The 22,568-nt window shown below is 36.2% G+C and overlaps 1 protein-coding gene across 1 annotated transcript; it reads right to left on the bottom strand.

Annotated features, from left to right (window-relative positions):
- Positions 1-408: 408 nt before the first annotated feature.
- On the bottom strand, positions 409-3,134 carry LOC131597517 (F-box/kelch-repeat protein At3g06240-like). The gene is made up of 2 exons (XM_058870210.1): positions 2,174-3,134; positions 409-575 (listed from the first exon to the last, which is right to left on the bottom strand). The coding sequence occupies exons 1-2, from the start codon at positions 3,132-3,134 to the stop codon at positions 409-411; spliced, it is 1,128 nt and encodes a 375-aa protein (XP_058726193.1).
- Between the last annotated feature and the right edge of the window lie 19,434 nt (positions 3,135-22,568).

Here is a 22,568-nt window from a genome sequence, read left to right as displayed (position 1 = left end):
TATATTGTCGAACCTGTTTCAAGAGCATCGTGTCTATCATCTGAGAAACAGAATTTCACACTTGATTTGTGGTGGAAGTTTCAACTAAGGGTGATTAGATCACTTGCTGGATCAAGGAAACAAGTTGATCATATTGAACTTGAAAAAAATCATAGTTACTTAGAGATGAATCTACCCCAAAGGATTTTCCTAAGAATGACTTGGTCAAAATTAATATCATTGTTGAATACATTTATAGATAGGTAGAGGTCTATCTCAAAATAATACCATTCAATCTTGTCAAAAACTAAATGACTTGGTCTTAAAGTTTATAGATTTCAGCAAGCTATAAAGCAGTACAAAAACATTGTTGAATATATGTGTAGTTAGGTAGAATTCTATGTGAATTGATTTATTCCCATAAATCTTCTAATTCCAAAAATACTCAAGGACAGAATTAGATGATTGTTTGAGATTATTAATCGATGAACAATGTGTAGTGATGTGAATTCTATTAGCTTTTGATAGTCTCTCATGCAAATCTTTCCTCACATCAATGGAATTTTCAAGAAACACAATGATGGAGGAAATTTGATCTGAAACGAAATTAATGAACCACAAATATATTGAATTTTTTTGAAGAAAAACATAAATGAAGGAATGCTAATGAAATGAATTAATCAAAGAGAACTATCACAAAGAGATTTCAAAATCAATATCAGTTAAAGCAATAACAAAGACAAGAAAAGTCTCTGTAACTAACTTTCAAAAGGTTTAAGCTAACCTTTGAAGCAATTTGAAAAACACTCAATAATTTTAACTAATACCATATTATGATATACTAAGTTGAGCATTCAAATGACTTTTGTCTCATTCATTAATGTCAATTACATTAGTTTATAAAGCTTGCTTAGACATCATCATAAGTTGTCATACATCATGCTCTAATATATAATAATTAATCATCAAATAACTATAAGGTCTGAAATATGTAACTAACTAACAACTTTAGTTATAATATAGGCTTAAATGTAATTTGGCTTCAAGTTAGCGACTTTTTGATTTTCGTTTCTTTAAAAAAAAAAATTATTTGAGTCTCTATATCTTATTTTTTGCTTGCGGTTTAGTTCCTAAAGTCAAAATCCGTAAGAAAATCTACTTGTTTCCTGCAAACTTTTCTGCGGATTTTAATTTTAAAGACTAAAACAAACGCGAAAGTGAAAAATAGAGACTAAAAAAAAACTCACTAACTTATAAGGATCAGAAGTACATTTAAGTTTATAATCTATAACCACTTGTTCATTAAGTTGTAATATTAAGGGGGTCTGTGAGTAAAAGAGGAAAAACACCACTACAAATACTTGATTAAATTATCATGAGAAGTACATTTGGGATACAATATTGGAGTACTCTAAATGGTTAATAATTATAAACTTAATGGTTAATATTGTACTTGGTTAATGAAATTTCAATTTACTTCATCTATTTTATAATTATGTTAAATAAATATTCAATAAAGTATTTTAAGTAGTTAATAAAATATATGCTAAACAAATGGTTAATAGTTTATAATTCAGCGGTTAATAAAGTTCTATGATGTAATTAATAAGATAAACTCATATCTGTGTTACAAAATTATGACTTATAAATGTTAAATTTTTTTAATAACAAAATGTTGCAAATAAAAAGACAGAAAGTTTGCAGCACAATTATCCACACACAAAGTTTAGACTTGCTTCAGGATCGAGTACGGTCCATCCAAAATTTAAAAACCATTAATTTTCTAACGAAAAATTTGCTGGAAGCACGAGGTTGGAAGAAAGAAATCTTGATCTAAGACAAAATCTAAAAACATAACAGATTAAAATAACGAAGCAAAATTAAATCAATTTAGATATATAAAAGTGTACTATAAAATTAAAATAACGAAGCAAAATTCTATAACTTTTAAATATATCATCCATACATTGAAAGTAATTTTGACATGTTCAATTTATCAGCCCCTTTGTTCGCAAAGTAAAGCTTAATAACCAGATTCTTACAAAATGTAGTCCTTAGATCAAAAGAAGAATTTTTTTATAAAGGAGTATTTGAAAAGATTTTAAAATATCTTTAATAATAAATTTTTCAATCTTCTGGGTATTCAAATCAAATTGAACCAGTTCATTGTTTTTTGTTATAAAGAATATATCACCTTTGTTTCCCGCTCCAATAACTCGATTAAAACAACTAGGCAATGACTCAACGATGAAGAGTTTGATCCATGATTTCTTCACACCGTGTTCACCCAAAATTGATATGTGAAGAGTAGGTGTTGTACTTCCATAACTTGCGGTATATGTTGTAATAAAAGCAATAGATCCATTTAATGCGACAAATCGTTTATCTATAGATTCAAAATAGACCGTATCACCCACATCTAATGGTAAGGGGGTTTTGAAGAACACCTCATTACTCAAGTCAAATGAGACCAAACAATCTTCATCCTTATCCCACCAATGACTCATTCCGTTTGTGTGTACTAGAGCGTCTAAAGTAGCAGAACCAAGAGGAATATCTACATCAAGTTTCCTCCAAGTGTTCTTTCTTAGGCTGTATAGTTCCCAGATGGATTCATTTGATTGATTATCTTCAAAGTCACATTGAAACCACTCGAATGCATTCAGAATCACTTTATAATCGTCTCTAACATTGTCATAACCAAAACCCATAAGTGTGAAGCCAAATTTGTAATAAGGTGGCTGAGACTCAATGGGACTAGGAGGAAGGACTTTGAACTCCTTAGTAGATAGGTTCCAGAATACAATTTTTGGAAGTAGTAAACCATTGTAGAGGCAAAGTGTTTCATCAATTGGAGAACCCAAAATTTTAATACATCCGTTATCTTCTTGAAACAAAGGTGGCCAGTCTAATTTGACCTTATTCTCAAATCTCATACCATAAAGCAAAAATAAGGTTCCATAGAATCCACTATATGACATAGTTAACTCTAAGGTGAGACATGAATCATCATCATAAGAAAAATTATTATTAGACGCAAAATTGATGCGATACATGTTCATGAAATGAGGATTTTCAAATAATAGAGACCATGATTTGCGTACACACCTAAATCGCACCAAAGATTTTATAGGCAATTTCGATATAATGGACATTGTAAGATCATTAGGTACATGATTTCTTACCTTTTCAGTTGTAAGAGGATTCCTCGATTTTGAATTTTCCATGCCCTCAAATGCTAGACACAATTGAACGATTCTGAAAAAGTATAGTTAGGGTTTGTAAAACGGCACGCCAAATACGATTAAGTGATTATGATAATGAGAATGATAAAACTCGAATAAAAAATTGCCCAAGTAGTTCTTTCTCATTATGCATTTCGTCAGTCAGATCTGATTTTTGTCCTTTGACTCAAATAATAAATGATTTTTTTTTTTACTTTAAATATTTAATTCTGAAGAAGATACAAGTTTAAATAAAATGAAAGAAAAGTAAAGTTTGATTAAAATGGGTCTAGATACTGAACAAGTGAATACTTGAAATTGATTTAGTCTTAATTAAAACTCATAAATATAAATATATTTATTTAATAGATATGTGGTATTGCAAAATACTTTATCAACAAGTAATTGTAATATGTTAAAATGTTGGTTTAACACGCATCTTTAAGGTCTTAATTTCATCTTTTGAAAAAAAAATCAATTTTAATATAGATTAGTATAATTTTTTAATATAAATCAAATTTTCATTAATGTATAATAAAAATGATGACTTTAATCCCAATTGCACATAATATAGAAGCACTAATTTCTTTTTGTTGGATAAATTAAGAGAACAACAGACACCAGAGAATTTTTAGACAACCCAACTATGTTGGCACGCCCAAAAACCCTCATCCTATTCCATATTCTTATTATAATATAAATATAAAAAAGGAAAAAAAATGTATACAACATGTGGGGAACTCCACCAAAATACATGATAAAGCTAGTGTTCCTAGTAAGGTAAAGGTGTTTGGTTGGAGATTTGTGGTTAATGCTCTTCCTACGCGTGTGGCGCTTTGCTTTCGGGGTATGGATAGGATTATCATCAACAATTTATGTCCTTTGTGTGGTTTAGAGGAGGAATCGATGAGTCATCTTTTTCTTGGTTGTATGCACACGAGAAATATTTGGAAGGAGGTGTTGGCTTGGTTGGGCTCGAGCATGGAGGAGGATGGAAGGGTGATGCTTGGTTTGCAAGGGGCGGATTTGGGGCTTAAGGTGGTGGAATACATTCGTATTTTTTTGTGTGAGGTTGTAAAACCTCCCTTCATTGCTTTCTTTTGGCTTTTGGTTTGTTGGTGCATTTGGTTAGGTAGAAATAAGGTGGTCTTCCAAAATTGTGTTTGGATTCCTACCAAAATTTTGACTGTCATTAAGAATTTTGGTTGGGATTGGTTCTCTATTCTTGCTAGAGGTAGGGGAAATAGCACGAAAGAGGTTTGGCTTGTCAATCCTTGTGTGTATGTTGGTGTGTAGGTTAGCTATTTTTTGGCTCTCCTTTTAGGTTGCCTTGTCTCGTTTCGTTTCTTTTGTATTGGGTTGCACCCCTTGTGCGTTTAATACAAGTGCTTATCGAAAAAAAAAGAAACAAAGTAAGAAAGGAAAACTAAGAGAATCTATAAGAAATAAAGCTAAATTGGTATTGGAGGATGTCTTTTCTAATAAAACTATGCATCAAATCCCAACAAACTACTCCATTAATCGTGTGACCATGGTTATCTAAATTGTCGCCAAAAGAATCTCCTTCCATGTCGTATGTGAATGATGTAATGTTGAAGACAAGATTATTGATCCATCTATTTCGAATCTCCAAAGGAACAATATTCAAAATTTTAAAAGCTTGAATAGCTACAGATGAGTCACTTTCAATCCAAATATAGTGCCAACCTTTAGCATGTTCAAACTCGACAGGTAAAGTAATTGCATCGAGCTCTATAAACAAAAAACATTGGTAACCAAGAATTCTTTTATAACCACTCAGAAAAATGACCTTAGATTCACGAAATAAACCACCATAGGTTATGTGGTATGCATGACCCATCGACCCATCTTTATTAACCTTAATAAGGGAGTTAATAGGTTGTAACAGTTCCAACGAATCAGAGTTAATAAGAGAACAACCTAGAGCTAGCTTACCGCAGAGAGAAACAATTGATAATCTTCAATTTGGCAGCATCAAGGAAAGGTAAAATATTATTAATTTTGAAAATATTTCTTACCAAACAAATTGTGTGAATCATGTACTCATTGTAGCAACCTGCCCTAAAATTAACCTTTTAGAGTCGCCACCTATTCTACCAGGGCGAATAGGAAACCCTACGTAGTTAAGAGATCGGGGTAAGATTATTATAATCAGGTCGAGGGAAGGTGTTAGACACCCTCAACCCTTTCCAAAGGTTTTATGTTCAAAGTAAACGTTAATGGCTAAATATTAAAATTTAATAGCTAAGAAAATGAATAGGGCGAAAAGTGAGATTTGAACTGAATTGAGGTTTTAAGGAAGGGGACTCGCCTTGTTACCAAGTGCCTACGTATCTCCTTAGGGAGAATCAGAGTCAGCGTAGTTCGGGGCACGGGGTTGTACGCCTTAGAATTGATTATGAAATTGTTTTGAAGGCTTTTTGATTGGCCTATCGTAGTTTGGAGTTTTCTGGTTTGCAAGACATTTTGAGTTCCCTGATCGAAGTGATGAAAATCTGCAATTTGGTTTGAAGTGTTTTGAATGTGCTTGAATTTGGCGTACAACCCTGGTTTGATATGTTTTCAATAGGTGCGATGATCAATAGATTTGATCATTATAGTTAACGAATTAAATAATGTATTGCTGACCATTCTGACCGATAGATTCGACATCACGAACGGAAAATGAAGTGTATTTTAATCTTGTAATTTAAATTATGAGTTTTTATCAATACCTCTCATAACCAATAGATTTAGTTACTACACGATAATGAATTTCAATATTTATGTTTTATTATTTTTATCTCTCGCCAATGCGACTAATAGATTTAGTCGGATCGGGGAGAGAATTAGCCACGATTTAGTTAAATTAACATTAACGAATAAATTAATTAGGTTTAATTTATTTCTCGCCAATGTGACCAATAGATATATTCGGATCGAGGAGAAAATTAATTGAGGGTTAATGTCTTGCCAAATGGCCAGTAGGATTGGGCAAAGCCTAATGCATTGATAAACTTCTAAGGCTTTTGTGATGTAATAGTTAAAAATAATTAAATAAATTAAATTGATATAATCGAAATAATCGGGAGAACATCCTAAACCCTAGTCTAATCCTAATTTATTATTTAACCCTAATTAACAAAATTAAATTATATGCATATTAATATATATAATTAAACAATTGTATAAATAATATATAAAAAAAACAAAAAAAACATGGACAGTAATCCTGTGTCTTGAAGCCTTGAGGGAGTATGGTGAACCTTCAGATTTGTATGCGTTAGATTTGGCTTGGGTATGATCCAGTGGTGATGATTGAAGAGTATATGGTGGGCGTACGCTGATTGTATACACCGGATCCATGAGTAGATTACAACATACCGGTTATCAAACAAAAAAACTCCCTGTCGCGTGTGGGGTTCGAACCCCCTTCTTTCCCTCACCAGTAAGAGCATCTCACCAATTTGACCATGCACGTTCGCTGTTTAACAAATATGTCATATGTAAAATATATAAAATGAAACGACATAAATTCAAATCACCTTGCCCGCTCCCCTGTAGCTTCTTCTTCCTTTTATTTTTCTGAAACGCAGCAACACTTTCAGCCACGAATTTCTTGCGTGGCCTCAGCTTTCCTCCTTAAAACCTGCGATTCATCCTCAAGCAAATAACAAATAATAACCCAGAACAATGGTAAATAACCTCCCGAGTCCAATAATACCCTTAATCTTGTCCAATTTCGCCCTTAATTCAATATCCCCAATTCATGAAACCAAAACCTAGCTATGGTGAATCCTTCGTCCTGCAACAAAGCTTCAATTAAATGGTCCAAATAGATTGCAAACAAGTTTATGAACACAACTATGCACTCAAACACGATTAAACACACGTTTATGAACGAATTCGGATAAAAAAAGTTTGACGCAGAACATGAACATAGTGATGCGCTGCGGATTCGTTTGGTTGATGGCAAGGGTCAATTCACGCCCAGGAGACTATGAGGATTCAGTTTGGTAATGTTTGGAATGATCTGGATCGGCCTGCAAAAAATTTTCTTTCTCCCCTCTTGATTCACGGTTTCTTCACCTCTGCCTAAGGTATCCTTGTCGTAAAACCATCCCCCATGCATCTCAGTCTCTCCTTTTTAACTTATAAGCCACTAGTTAGGTTAACAACACAAAACCCAAATCTTTATGATTTCATGATTATTTTTTTGATTTGGAAAGGATATTGAACTTTTCCTTTTTAGTCCTCAATCAAACAAGAATTATATCCAATCAAATACCAACAATTTCTTTCTCTAAAAAATCAGATTCTTTTTTTTAGTTTCTAGAAAGATTAAGGCATCTTGTGATTTATTCCTATCATTTTATAGTTTATGCATTTTATTCAACATTTTAAATCAAATAATTATAAAATAGTAATGATAAATAACAATAATTGACAATAATAATAATGATAATTCTATTAAAATTAATAATAATACTAATCAATAGATATTAACCCTAGATAATAATATTAATACTAATTCTAATAAGACTATCATTACCCTAAAATAACCCTAACTAAACCTAATTAAAATAATCAACATAATTGATCCTAATACTAATCCTAATACTACCTAATAATTATCCTGTTAATATTAACGTTAATAATAAAAATTAATAATGCTAAATACTAATAGTTAGTCATGATAAAAAAATAATAATCAAAACAAATGTTTGTAAAACCCAAAATACTCCTAACAATGATAAAACCCTTGTAATAATTTGGCCCAATGTTTGGGTCCTAAACACCTGTTAATTACGCCCTTATTTTAACTCAACCTGATTTATAAGAGAGCGGGTTTGACAATAGAAATGTCAAATCCCACGACTCTTAATTTTGACTCTTGATGGATTAACATATGTAGATTTGATCGGGCAAATTTTGGGGTATGACAGCTGCCCCTGTTCAATCTTCTTAAACCTGGAGAGTCAGATAGGCACATCTACCTATCGTGATCTAAAGGTTGAAGATGATTGAACACTGAAATGCCCTGAAATTTGCATTTGTCGGGAAAAAGTTCTGTGGGGGATGGGCTTAAAGATGCCACCCAAGGTAAATACCATTTTTCAGAATGTGAAGCAAATGCTTTTTGGAAGGAACCAGGTGATTTGATTGTAGCATGGCCTGAAAAGGCAACCTGAATTTTATGCAATGTTATGATGCATGCGATGCATGATGTAATGAGCTTCTCAAAATAAGTGAGAGCCATGTATGCATATGCACTATGTATGAATGAGGTATGTAATTTGAATGATGCATGACTATTAACTATGTTAGTCGAAGTATGTTAGTAATATTGGAAAAGAAAAATAAAACCTTTGCTTACTTTTGGTGAAGTTTTGAAGAAGATCATTGCCAAGGAACTAATTTGATAAACTCATTTAAGGAACCCTTTGTAAAACCCTTTGTATTTTCGAAGAAGATCACTGCCAAGGGACTAACGTGATAAACCCGATTGAAGAACCCTTTGTAAAATCCTTTTTAATTTGTGAAACCCCACTTACTATAGTTCTAGTAAGTTCTCGTAGTTTGTGAAACCCCAAAAGGATCACTTGCTATGACTCTAGCAAGCTCACCTGCACCAATAGGATCATTTGTCATAGTTCTGACAAACTAACCTGCACCGATAGGATTATTTGTCATGATTTGGACAATTTTCACCTGCACCAATAGGATCACTTTCCCTGATTCAGACAGATTTCACCTGCACCATTAGGATTACTTGTCATATTTCTGACAAGCTCACCTGCACCATTTGGATCATTTTCCCTGATTCGGACAAATTTCACCTGCACCATTAGGATCACTTGCCCTGATTCGGATAAATTTCACCTACATCATTAGGATTACTTGTCATGATTCTGACAAGCTCACCTGCACCATTTGGATCATTTGCCCTGATTCATACAAATTTCACCTGCACCATTAGGATCACTTGCCCTGATTCGGACAAATTTCACCTGCACCATTAGGATTACTTGTCATATTTCTGACAAGATCATCTGCATCATTTGGATCGTTTGCCCTGATTTGGACAAATTTCACCTGCACCATTAGGATCACTTGCCCTGGTTCGGACAAGTTTACCTGCACCAATAGGAATTATTTGTTATAGTTCTAGCAAACTTACCTGTATCAAAGGAATTACCTGCCATGGTTCTGACAAGCGTACCTGCATAAAAAAGAATCGTTTGTTATGTGTTGCACCCCAAAATTTGCCCATCTAATTATTCTTAATTGGCTTACATACCTCATTCATTTACATCTCCATTGGGCCATTAACACATCATACATTCATCAAACAGTGATCTCGGAATTGGGATCAAGGATCTTGAAATGATAGGGTTCATATACATACTTTGAGGGTTAATCAAAAGAGCTGGTTTTGTTGCTTGAGTCACAAGGCAGTGGTCAAGAAAGGAAAGGAATTCATTTGGTTTCATCTTACAAAGTTAGGGCTGTATTCGTCATTGGTTCAAGGAAGCTCTCCAATTGATTAAGTTTGAGAAGCAAGGCGTTATGGTATTAGATCATTATCGGAATTGAGTTGATTTAATAAAGACTTAGAGGGGTTACACCATGGTCATGGAATTATATGCAGGACATTAATCAAATGAACGTGAATGTAAAAGATTCAACGGGGAAAAGAAGATTAATTTGAGTGAACTTGTCACTTAGATCCAAGCAACAATTTGAAAATATTTCATTCAAAGTCCAAGCTCCGAATATCAATATCTAAGATAAACCCATTCAAATGGTTATCAGGATTCATTACAGCTTCTTCTAAAGTTTGCTACAAGTTCATGAAAGTCAACATCGCTCACAATCATCCCAAGTTTCGAGTTCATTACAAAAGAGCATACTTTATTTACAAATTCAAGCTGAGATCATTACATTCAAATTACAAAAAAAGCTACACTTAAAAAGATTTCAAGGTCTTCCTCAAATGCACTATTTCACTTCAAACTTCAATCAAATCCTTTAAGCCCATTTTGTTTCATCCTCATTAGGGTGCTAGCCATACCTTTTTATGTTTCAAATTAAACCTGCATCATTAATAAACAAATCAGCCACACATACACATGTCCATAACCATTCACCATAAAAAAAAAAAACAACAGTCCTTGCAACACAATGCCAAACATTCAGTTCTGACCATACATTTAGAATATCAACACACCATCAGTCCACATAAACAGGGCTGCATAATTACATTTCAACAAATAGAGACTAATTTGCATCTCTAATCATTTTCTAACCTCTTAAAACATTCAGCCAGTTTCACTAACTGTCGCCTAATATCTATAACATAATCTCATCAACTTTAACCTTGTCACTACCCTTCCTAACCAATCTATTTCTAACTAACTTCAACCTTCAAGTAACTAACATCAAACAGAATTGTAACAACCCCTAACCGATTCAGTTATGCATAACTACCCCTAACCGAATCTCTAACTACCTTTTAACAGAAATAACAACCTAACTAACTTCCTGCCAGCTCATCATAACAGAAAAAAACAGTCTTGTAGCTACCAATAACCGCCTCTAACAGATTCATAACATCTCACATAACAGAAGAAACCAATAGAATCAGAAACTAACCTCAACTGAATCTCCTCTTCACCTTCACCTCTATATAACCTGTGCTCCTTCTTCAGAATCAGATGACCATTCATTTCACACCATCTTCACTTTCACCTCTCCACCATTTCTCACTTCCATTCATCATCTTCACTCTGTTTCAACTCCTTCACTCTTCGATCTCAGCCATTCTTCACTTCTCCACAATCAACTTCATCTTCATTCTTCTTCACTACTTCACTTATGGTCTTCATCATTCATCACCATCCTCACTCCACAAACTCACACCATTTTTCCTTCTCTTCCTGAACAATCTTCTTCACCTCTCCTTCCTTCACACTCTATAATCATCAAACCCGCACCAAAGCTCCTTCGAGATACCTTGTGAAGCTTCACGTTGAAGCCTCGCAAGGTAGAGCTAGACCTCTCAGAATTCATCGTCGCAAAACTCTTGATTCTCTCTTAGCAACGCCATTGACAAAAACACAAAACGCAGAACCAGAAAAAGTCGCAAATTCAGAAAAAGAAGAAGAACGGGGTAGAAGAAAGAAGACGAGGAAATAAACGTAAAGAAGATAGAGAAGAGTGACAGAAGATCACCTGAAGTGAAGTTTTCCTCGCGTTTATTTCGCCAGTGATGCTACCGTGACTCTCACTTCAGGTAAGTTCTATGAACCTTCATTCTTCATCTTCTTCACTGGTTCTTGATACTGTTGTAAGGAGCAAGACTCCATGAATATTTCCCCCATGGTTTCAGCTTGAATGCATCCCTCGTCTCCATTCAATTTCGTTTCTTAGTCTTCTAGGGTTTTCGTTTGAGCTTAAATCTGAGGAGCTCAAAACGGAATATGTGATAATTGAGTTGAGATATGGAAACGGGGAAGGAAAACGAAGCTAGTGATGCATTTAATTTCGAATTCTAAGAGGCTCCGCCGCCGGGGCGATTTCCGGTGAGCATGGTGAGAGCGAGGAGAAAACGAGAGGAGAGGGTCTGAGGATGAGAAGTTGATTCGTCATAATCTCTATGCTAATTCCCCCTTTGTTTCTTTATTATTTACTTAATCAATGTTTTCAATTTTTGAATAAAAAATGAACTCTGAATAATTGCAACAAATGGATCAAAACAATATTCTGGGCCGAATTTGATGTTCAAACCCCCTGAGGCCCAGTGCTGCCATTTTTGGGCATTTCACAAAATCTGAAACAAAAAACATCACCTTGGGCTTCTCTCCATGGGCCCTGCGCCCAGTTTTCGATTTGCACCCCTGTATTCAATTTGCGCCCCCCCTGATCCATTTCTTAATTAGTAGAACTTAGGTCTTTTATTTAGATTTCTTCTCCATCTGTTTCTAGGTATTAAAAATACTAATTTTCTCCTTGTTTTTAGACATTAATACAAACTTTTGACATATAAAAAAGATGCATAAAAAATATTAGTTTTTAGTCTATTTGTTTTTAGTCTTCTTACTTGACTTGTAATTCAATTTCTTTCATAAAAAGCAACATAAAAATAATAGTACTTTAACTCACTTTTGTGCTATATTTTGACTTGTTCTATTTCATGCTCTTGTACTACTTTCATGTATCCTACTTGTTGACTTCTAATTGTGATCTTTAATTTTCATGTTTCTCTTATTCCTAACCTTAGGTAGAAACCATGATAACATTAAGTAGAAATTCCCTTCATACTTAGGCTAGTTTCTTTTCCTTTTCAACTTTAAAACACTTAACAAATGCTTGATTTTAATCCCCTTAAAAAATACCAAGAAAATACTAAAAGACATTAATAAAAAAGTGAAAATCATTAAAAAGGGAATGGAAGCTTGAACGTCTCTTGCTTTAGGGAACGTTCGAGTGCTTGGATCTCCCTTGCTTTAGGGTTCCATTCAGGCGTAAGTTCCCAACTTCTAAAAAACACAAACCAAAGAGCAACTCGAGTCCCCCTTGCTTTAGGGTTCCACTCGAAACGTTCAAAATCTCTTCTTCATCTCGCCTCCGAGGCATTCTTTAATCGGACACGTTATTTCCGCTCCATTCCCAGCTTAAGACTCCAGAGGTCGAGCAGCGGAGTGCGAATGTAACTTCGTCCACTAAAAAACACAAAAACAAACAAAAACTAAAGAGCCGAACTACGGCGCTCTGATTCCTGAAAAGGATACGTAGGCATTAGGTCGCGGGGCCTAAGCGAGCACAATTATTTAAAAACCCTTATTTTCCCCGTGTTTCTTTTCCTTCATTTGCATGCATTCCCTTAGTAATTAAGCTTTAGATTTATACACCCTTTATATAGCAACAAACATAGGTGGATACCATCGAGTACGATGGGCGTGAGGGGTGCTAGCACCTTCCCCTTGCGTAACCGACCCCCGTACCTTGATTCTCTGGTCGCGAGACCCTGTTCCTTTGTTTTTGTAGGTTTTCTGATATTCCTTTCCCTTATGGGATAAATATATTGGTGGCGACTCTGTTCACATTTCCGCGAGCGTGCGACAGCTGGCGACTCTGCTGGGGATGTTGCTAGACCTATTGCGGGTCCATTCTTAGCGAGTCGATCCTAGCCTGCGTTTGTTTGTTTATTTACTGGGTGTTTACTTGTTTTATATCTATACCTTGTATATATGTTTGCATGCTTATTCTTTGCCTGCATATCATGTTTATTTCTGTTTGCACATCATGCATATGGATTATATTTTGTGTTCCCTGGGGTCTTCTGTTCTGTTTTGCAGGTGGGGGGTTTGTATGAGGTAAAAGGCCCACTACCCAGGCCAGTGACACATAGGATTAGCGTGGATGCTCATGTTGACTCCCGTGGCCCTTGCTACGATCGAGTTCAACATGGGGTATGTCGCTACCGCGAAAAATGGAATCAGAGTCGCCACTAATATATTTATCCCATAAGGGAAAGGAATACCAGGAAACCTAACTCGGAATAAGAACAAGGTCTTTCGACCAGAGAACAGGGCACGGGAGTCGGTTACGCAAGGGGAAGGTGCTAGCACCCCTCACGCCCATCGTACTCGATGGTATCCACCTATGTTTGTTTCTATCTAAAGGGTGTATCTATGTCTAAACCTAAATGCGAATGCATGCAAAAAGAAATACGGGGAAAAGAAGGAATTATTTACAAGTGTGTTCGCTTAGGCCCCGCGACCCAATGCCTACGTATCCTTTTCAGGAATCAGAACGACCGTAGTTCGGCTCCATATTTTCTATGTTTTTGTGTTTTTTAGGTGAACAGAGGTTAAAGTCGCACTCCACGATGCTCTACCTTTGGAGACTTATACGCCTAGTTCTGGAATGGATTCAACATGTTCTTAAGAATGCCACGAGGGCGAGAGATAGAAGAGAGTTTGAGCGTTTCGAGGAAATCCCTAAAGCAAGGGAAATTCGAGTTGCTCTTTGGTTTGTGTTTTTTAACATTCGGGAACTTACGCCTGAATGGGACCCTAAAGCAAGGGAGATCCAAGCTCTCGAACGATTCCCCAAAGCAGGGGAGGTCCAAGTTTCCATTCCCTTTTTATTAGTCAAAGTATTTATTAGTCATTTTTTATGAGGGTTTTCTTGGTGTTTTTTATGGGAAATTAGTCAAGTAGTTGTTAGGTGAATTAAAGTTGAAATAGAAAAAAGAATGAAAATGGGGGAGACTAACCTAAGCATTCTACCCTAATTGTTATTCTAATCTAAGTCTAATGTTAACATACTAATGGAATATATTCTAAAAGGAGCTACAAATGATATTAACAAAGTAGGCCAAAAATATGGCCAAAAACAAGTAACAAAATCACACAACAATTATACAAAAATAGCATGAAAATGATACAAAAGCATAAGAGAAGCAATTCAAGTATTAGTACGAAATCAGACTAAAAAAATACTACTATTTTTATGAGTTTTTTAATGTGTTAAGGGAATTATACTAAAAGACCTAAATTTTAACAAGACTAAACTAGTATTTCTATTGTTTTCTATGTCAATTTATTACCTAAAAGAAGTAGCAAAAAAACTAAGTAAAACCTAAAAAAAACTATCAATTAAATGTGAATCAGGGGGAGTGCGAACTGAATATAGGTGTGTGAGCAGAATAAACGGCGCAGGGCCCAGAAGGTAGGCCCAAGATTGTTTTTTGACACAGTTTTTTGTTATCAACTCAAAACACTGGTGTGATTGGGCTCAGTGGGGTGTAGAGTGGATTTCGGCCCAATGGCTTTGACTAAGGTTCTTCTAAATTCTAATTAAACTGATGCTAATTATCTAATCAGATCAATTTACTCAATTAAACTTAATTAAAAAACAATTAATCAATTAATTAAAATCAATTAACAACAAAAGAAAAAAGGGGAATAGGGTTCATTGAGCGACGTTTCAACTCCCCCAAGCTCTCTCACTCTCGTTCACGCTCGTCTCCCTCTCTCACTTTTCTCTCTCGCCGGAAATCGCTTCCGCCGCGCCGGAGGCGGCGGAGCATGACCTTACACCTAATAATCCAAAATCACAACCCTTGCTTCAACCTGAACCCTATCCTGACCTCAATTTCACAAAGAGAAAACTCTAATGTCGTAGATCGACAAAGGGGAAATGCGAGCCCTAAATTCCGATCATCAACGATTTGCAAAAAAAACGAACGTGATTCTGGAGATTGAAGAAAGGCGACGGACGGACCAGCATCAAACAATGATAAAGCATCAAGAACACGCAAGAAGGAGGATGGTGAAGACTTACCTGAATCGTTGATCGTTGAATGAGTTGACCGAGAATACCAGAGGTGAGGATCCAGTGCTCGGGTGCGAAATAAACGCAGGAACACGTCGAGTTCTTCAGGTGAATTCTCTTGTTCTTCTCTCGATATCTGCTTCTTCTTCTATCTTTTTGTTCAATTCTGAAATTTTTGCGTATCGTTGTTGTTGTGCCGATGTTGATGATCAAGAGGTTGAAGCTTTGGAATTGTTGCTCAAAGATTGAAGGTTGCTTGCGATTCGTTTTGCTGAGAGAGAAAGAGTTGCAGAAGTGGTGAAGGTTGGGATGAAGATGATGAGAGTGAAGCGATGGTGTATGTACAATGGTGGAGATGATGAAGATGTGAAGGTTGAGAAATGGTGAATCGTTTTTCTGCGAGGCTTTTTCTGAGTTTTTTGTGTACCAATTGCAGAGAAACAAGATGAAGTGAAGGAGAAGATGCAGATTGAAGAACAAAGAGAGGTTCAGAGGAGTTTGAAGGTGGTGAGGATGAGTTTAGAGAGAGAAGGTTGAAGATTGAGAGAGAGTAAAGAACTGAGAGTGAAGATTGGTGATGATTGAAGAGTGAAGGTGGAGGAGAATGGTGGTGGGTGAAGAATGAGAGAATGCAGAGGCGGTTCTGAATGATGATGTTTCTGATTTATAGAAGCTGAAGATTAGTTAACTTCTGATTTTCTTATCTGTTATTTTCAGTTATAGAATCTGTTAGAGTTTTGTAACTGACTTGGAAGGTTAGTTATCTGATTCTAGGTTGTTAGAATGGTTAACAGTTAGGAAGAGGTTCAGAAATAGGTTGGTTAATTCTATTTTGGTTGTTAGTGGGATTCTGTTATAGGTTAGTTTAGGGGTTAGTTATGAGATGTTAGTGTGATTCTGTTATGGTTGTTACTTGTTAGTTACAATTCAGTTAGGATGGTTATGAAACTGTTATAACAGTTAGTTAAATGGTTATTGACAGTTAGAGTTTTTTCTGTTTAGAGTTTTTGAATGGAAGTTTAAAGTTTGTTATGGAGTGATAGAATTTTTGTTGAGAGTTTAGAAGTGAGGTTTATGTATGTGTTTTATGTAGGGTTGGATATGTCATGCTGTGGGTGGTAATTAAGCCGAATTATATATGAACATGCAGGGTCAATTTGGTATGTATAATGTGGCTGAATATTGCTGTTGATGAAGCTGAGGCTGAGTTCTTTCTTTTTCTTGTTTGAATGTGCAGGTTGGTGGATTGGTGAGAGAGGATTGGAGACTGAAGAGAAGGATCGGCAAGAGATAACAACTGATACAGCGCCATAGAAGCTTCAATCACAGGAAGCAAGCCAGTATGGGAGCTAGCTACAGGAGATGAAACGAAGAAATCCGCCATTGCAACTGAACCATTGGCCCCTTTCATACAGTAAACATCATGTTCCATGAATTTCTCAGATAATACGATGCCAAGTTCACCTTCAGCTCCATATGCATCACTTAGTAATACAATGGACTGTATCTCGGGTTCAAGTTCGTCAAGACTGCCAGCTTTCATTGCATTTACATGGGATCCGATTTCATCCTCCATCATGTCGAGGAATTTCCTAAAATCAAAGCTGTAATTAAGATCATTCTCTTGACATGAAAGAATATCAAACCGGTCTGTAAAGCGGTCTTTTTTTCATGATTTCCCCTTTGATTTTCTATTGCAATTTGTTATTTCTCCGTGTAATTTTGTACAGAACTTTGAATGATAGATTAAATCATGGATTTTTGTGATGGAACTTTAACAGACTTGGATGAAATTTGTCGGTGTATCACCTCTCCATATTCCATATACAAATGCCCTTGTTGCTATCCCACTTTCAATTAGATTAGCCTTCCATGATTAGAAATCGATAGCATGCCTTTAATGAATATCAAGTGTTATTTCGGTCAACAAGTCAAGCTTAGCAAAATTAATTTCAACCAAAACCAAAACCTTTATCCACGTAACTACATGAATCGATACAACTTTATATACCACACTTGGGCGAGAATATGAATTAAAATTGTGTATGCCATGTCTGTTCCTCCCTGAAACCCTAGTGGAATTGATTCATCCAAAAACTTGATCATCACCATTATTAGAGAAATAAACCCTCAAGTTTGACCCATGTATAATCAAAAACCAACTGAATCAGACTCAAGTCCCAGCTAGCCTGACTTCTTGATCCCATACCATATCATTGATGAATGTATGACTTTGTTGATGACCTAATGGATGGTATGCAGATGAAATGAGAAACTTAAGCCAGTTAGAAATAAATATGGGCAAATTTTGGGGTGCAACAGCTGCCCCTATTTAATCGTCTTAAACCTGAAGGTGAGATTGGCGTTAGCCTTTCGAACATTCGAGGTAGAAGAAGATTAAATACCAAAGTACCAGAAAATTTGCGCTCCAGGTGACAAATGTTTGTATCATTTCTTTTTTTCCTTTTGGATGTCTCCACTTAACAAGCTTCAGCAAGTAACTGTAATATTCCCGTAGGATTTCCTCGAAGGAAAGAAAAAGCCTTGTAATGCCTATAATAGGCAGGTGCAAAAGATTAGTTTGCCAGAACACTTTTTGGGGAGTATACGACAAACGTCCACAACTCGAAGGTTAGGACACTCACGACTAAAAGTCGGAAACTCAGAACTCACAACTCAAAGATTGAAAGACTCACGACTCGAGGTCGGAAACCCCAAAACTCACAACTCAACGGTTGGAATCTCAGAACTCTCAAATCAACGGTTGGACAACAAAGGACTCACAACTCGACGGTTGGAATCTTCATGACGAAAAGTCAGAAACTCACGACTCGAGGTCGGAAAACAAGGGACTCACAACTCGATGGTTGGAATCTCATTAGATCTGAAGGGGTATGCCGATAACCACCGGACTTGAACGGGGAGGACTAAACAATATCAGACCTGACCGAAGGATGCCCATAACCACGGGACTTGAAAGGGATGCCAATAATCATTGGACTTGACTGCAAGAAGACTAGTAATGACCAGACTCTTATTGGAGATGTTATCAAACACTGTATTTGCAAGGAAACATTGACGCTTGCGAAGCATAAGAATTACATGGATCCCTCAGGCCAAAGGCGGGTGTAATTCTACAAAAGTGACAATCACTTGAATTGCCACACACAGAGTATGGTTTATCCAAATGATTGATCTCTGCAAATGGGAAATAACCAATGAAACAATGATCTTGATAAAGAAAGACTTTGTATTCAATCCACACTAGAGAGAGAAAATGAGACTTCTTCTGGGGATATATTATATTGTGCCCTTGGAGCGTACACAAACTGGCTTATGCATTGATGCATGTTGGAATTTTTCTTTAGCGTAATGCTCCATTTTCATGGAAATGCTACGCATTTTTTGTAGATGCAATGTGAATGCAATGATTACTATATGCAAGGCGCCAAATAAAGGCAATAGTGTGATAGAGAAGCAAAATCATTGGGGTCCCTTCGGAGAGTATCCCATTGAATTTCATCTTTGACCTCGGGGGAGGTAAACACCAGGGAGAATCCCCTTAGTGTTAAGAATTCTGTGGGGGTGCCAATAAACATTGGACTTTGACTTGCGGGATACACTTCTGATTGTTGACTTGAAGAAAATTTTGACTTCTCACCATGTGCCATAGCTCGAAGAATTTTTAGCTTGAGGAGATTCCCTCAATTCACCATGTTGGGAATGAGAAATATTGATGAGGAACCCTTGTTGAGAGGATTGGGACAACTCGAGGAGAAATAAATTCCTATGCTTGAAAAATGGAACAAAATCTCAGGAGAAATAAACTCCTATGCTTGGGGAGGAATAAAGTCTCAGGAGAAATAAACTCCTATGCTTGGGAGAGAGTAACTTGCTGGGGAATCATTATGATACTTCTTCATTATGTGATGGTCACATTACAAGTGAATGATGATTCCCAAAAGATTGTGCCCCAGGTTGACTGGATTTTGAGAGAGATTCCTCGATTGGATTGCCCCAGATTAAGTGGATTGGAGAGATCACACTTCGACTTGATTTCCCCTGATTGGTTGAATTTGAGAGGTTAAACCTCGAATTAATTGCCCCAGGTAGGCTGAACTCACGAGAGAGATTCCTCGTCGTGATTGCCCCTGATTATATTCATCTTATCAGACTCCTTAAGTTTACTTCCCTTAAGATCCCATAAATCATGGAAGTAACTTTACCATACTCAGAAGAGTATTCAAAACTTTTAGGGTAATCAAACAAATAGAGTATCCACTGCTCCTGCTCAACGGAGTATTCAAACAACTTGCTTTGATCTCTGAAGTGATAGCTTTTTACTTTACGGAATTCTCAAGTCTCTCTTACTTTGACATGATCAAACTCTTTACGGATTCTCATCATGGAAACTTCCTGGATGTTTAAGCAAATGTTTTGTATGCAAAAGAATGTTAATTCTAAGAATGATAGTTCTAATACAAAGCCTATGATAGTCTTGAAGTTTAAAACTTTTTATGAAATGAGGTTACAACCTCTTGTGAATGGAATGCAAAGCGGGCATACAATACCAACATACATGTGTTACGCTTTATTGAGAGTCAGTAAACACTATCTCATTGGAGTGCGTTTTCGAAATAAATCCTACTTCAATTAGGACTTTTAAGGGTTGTAACTTGGTCGGGTTCATGGTTTTTTGAAACAAAGGATTTTTTAGGCTCAAAATTATTTAGTGCCCACCCCCTTCGTGATGTTCTCCACTCCTAAGTTCAGTTAACTCAACATGAGTGCTCGTCCCTCACCAGGAATTTTTTGAAATGGTTGAGGACTCAATGAGGTATTTCGGACATGGCAGTCGCTCACCTTTTATTCTTTAGATTTATCGTCACACGATTTTGTTCTTGCTTTATTTTCACCATTATTTTTCTTTTTATGGCTATATCTTTCTTTCGTCATTTTTCTTTTCATTCATTTTTTTTTCTTCTTTTATCTTTTTTTGAACAAGTCGTGTGACCTCGTATTGTCTTTGATTCGTTGGAAGTGATTGCGACTGCCTCATTCCATGATTGATGAAGAATTACCGTTGTGGTATCGTCATCTTTTGACCTCTTGGTAGGTGAAGGATGACCATCACGATTTTTGATTTTCCTCAACCTTTGGAAGGATAACCATTGTTGTATCCTTAAATGTATATCATTTGGTGAGTTTTGAACACTCGATCAAGTTAAATGAACACTACCCTGCCCCAGGGTTAAAAGTACGGGTTTTTTCTGATCAGAAAAGAAACTCCTACTTTAAGGCTCAAAGGGGTTGACGAGGGTCTATCTCCCTTATATCTCCGGTGTTTGGGGATTTGAAACAATGCCTGTACATCATCAGTAGGGTTTTATTCAAAAACACACAATTAGGGATTTTGCATTTTTTTCTTTCATCATTCTCCCTCTGCTCGTTGCCTAAGCAAGATATAAGTAAAGTTGGTATCGTAATGCCAAAGACTTTTTTTTTGAGTGAAAACGAATGGATTACTTCAAGACAAACATAACAATGTATTATGATTTTCATTCAAAAATTAACAAAATTTTACATGCTAGCAATTCTTAAACAAACAAAGAAAGATTACAAATGAGAATGCAATAAAGATCTTAAATGAATGCCATTGTTGAGGAGACTTGACTCCGTATGGACTTATTGCTCTTGAATATTTTCTGCAGTTCCTTCCAAAAACTTCAGATTACTTCAAAAGGAAACTTCAACGAAGTCACCCAAGAGTTGTAATTATTATTTTCTTTTTACTCTCTTTTTTTTACTTTAGGGATTTGAGCAATGCGAGTGAGGCAATGCTCAAGATAAGAGTACGTCTTGCTTATCCCTCGTGCGGGAGCCCCAAGCATATTTGTTGAAGAAGTATTTGCCATCAAACATGGAGGAACCTTGCGTGGTTACCAAATTTAGAGAGACTACTTGTTGCAAAGAGAGCTCAAACACCAACCTAAAACACCAATCTCCACGGATACAACTGAGCATAAGAACCTTGAGAATGAGAGATGCTTCTACAAAACATTCTTGATTTCCCTTTTCTGAAAAGATTCCGACAAAGTTGCTCGAGAATTTGTGGGGCTTTTATTATTATCATACCAACCAATTCAAACAAGGAAATAACCTTTCACAAAATAGGAAGTACTGAAATGAGAATACGGAAATGAAATGATGTTTGCCATAGTTGAGGAGACTTGACTCCGTATGGACTTATTGCTTCAGAAGATCCACTGAGTCAACGGAGAACTTCAATCTTGGCCCTCGGGTATGAAAGTGATATCCTTGGAATCAATCAAGTCTTGAACCTTGTCTTTGAATGGTTGACAATCTTCAATCGAATGGCCAGGTGCCCCAGCATGGTAGCCACAACTAACATCAGAGTCAAATCCCTCATGATACGGGAAACGGACAGGCTTCAGTTGCTTTGGTTGCTTTGGTTCTACCAAGGAAAGATTGATCAAGTGAGAAAGCAACTTATCATGAGTCATAGGAATGGGATCATACACTCTTTTTGGCTTTCTATGCCTCTGTCTACCTTGTGGGTGACGATTCTGTTGATAATTCCACCTTTGAGGCACACACTGACCTGATTAATCCTTCGGGATAAGTTTTGGTTGAACAAACCGAGCGGGAGGTTGACTGAAAGTTGTAGCACAAACTTGTGGGTCATCCTGAACAGGAGTAACTTCTAATATTTCGGGAGAATAATCAGGAGATTCCTCTTCATAATCAGAAACTTCATTGGTCTCTTCATTCACTTGCTTATGGAATTCAGAAGGAGTACCAAAAATTTGGACATTACCGTTCTTAATACCATGCTCCATTCGTTCTCCAACGAGAACCAATTCTGCAAAATCGGAGGCTTTACATGCAGCCAAACATTGATAGTATGGACTTTCCATCACATCTTTGAACATATCCATGAGCTCTTTCTCTAAGAGTAGAGGTTGAACTCTAGCAGCTAATTCTCTCCATCTTCGGGCA

Source organism: Vicia villosa, linkage group LG4, assembly GCF_029867415.1.
Source record: "Vicia villosa cultivar HV-30 ecotype Madison, WI linkage group LG4, Vvil1.0, whole genome shotgun sequence".
NCBI lineage: Eukaryota > Viridiplantae > Streptophyta > Magnoliopsida > Fabales > Fabaceae > Vicia > Vicia villosa.
This window is presented reverse-complemented; position numbering and strand designations above follow the sequence as displayed.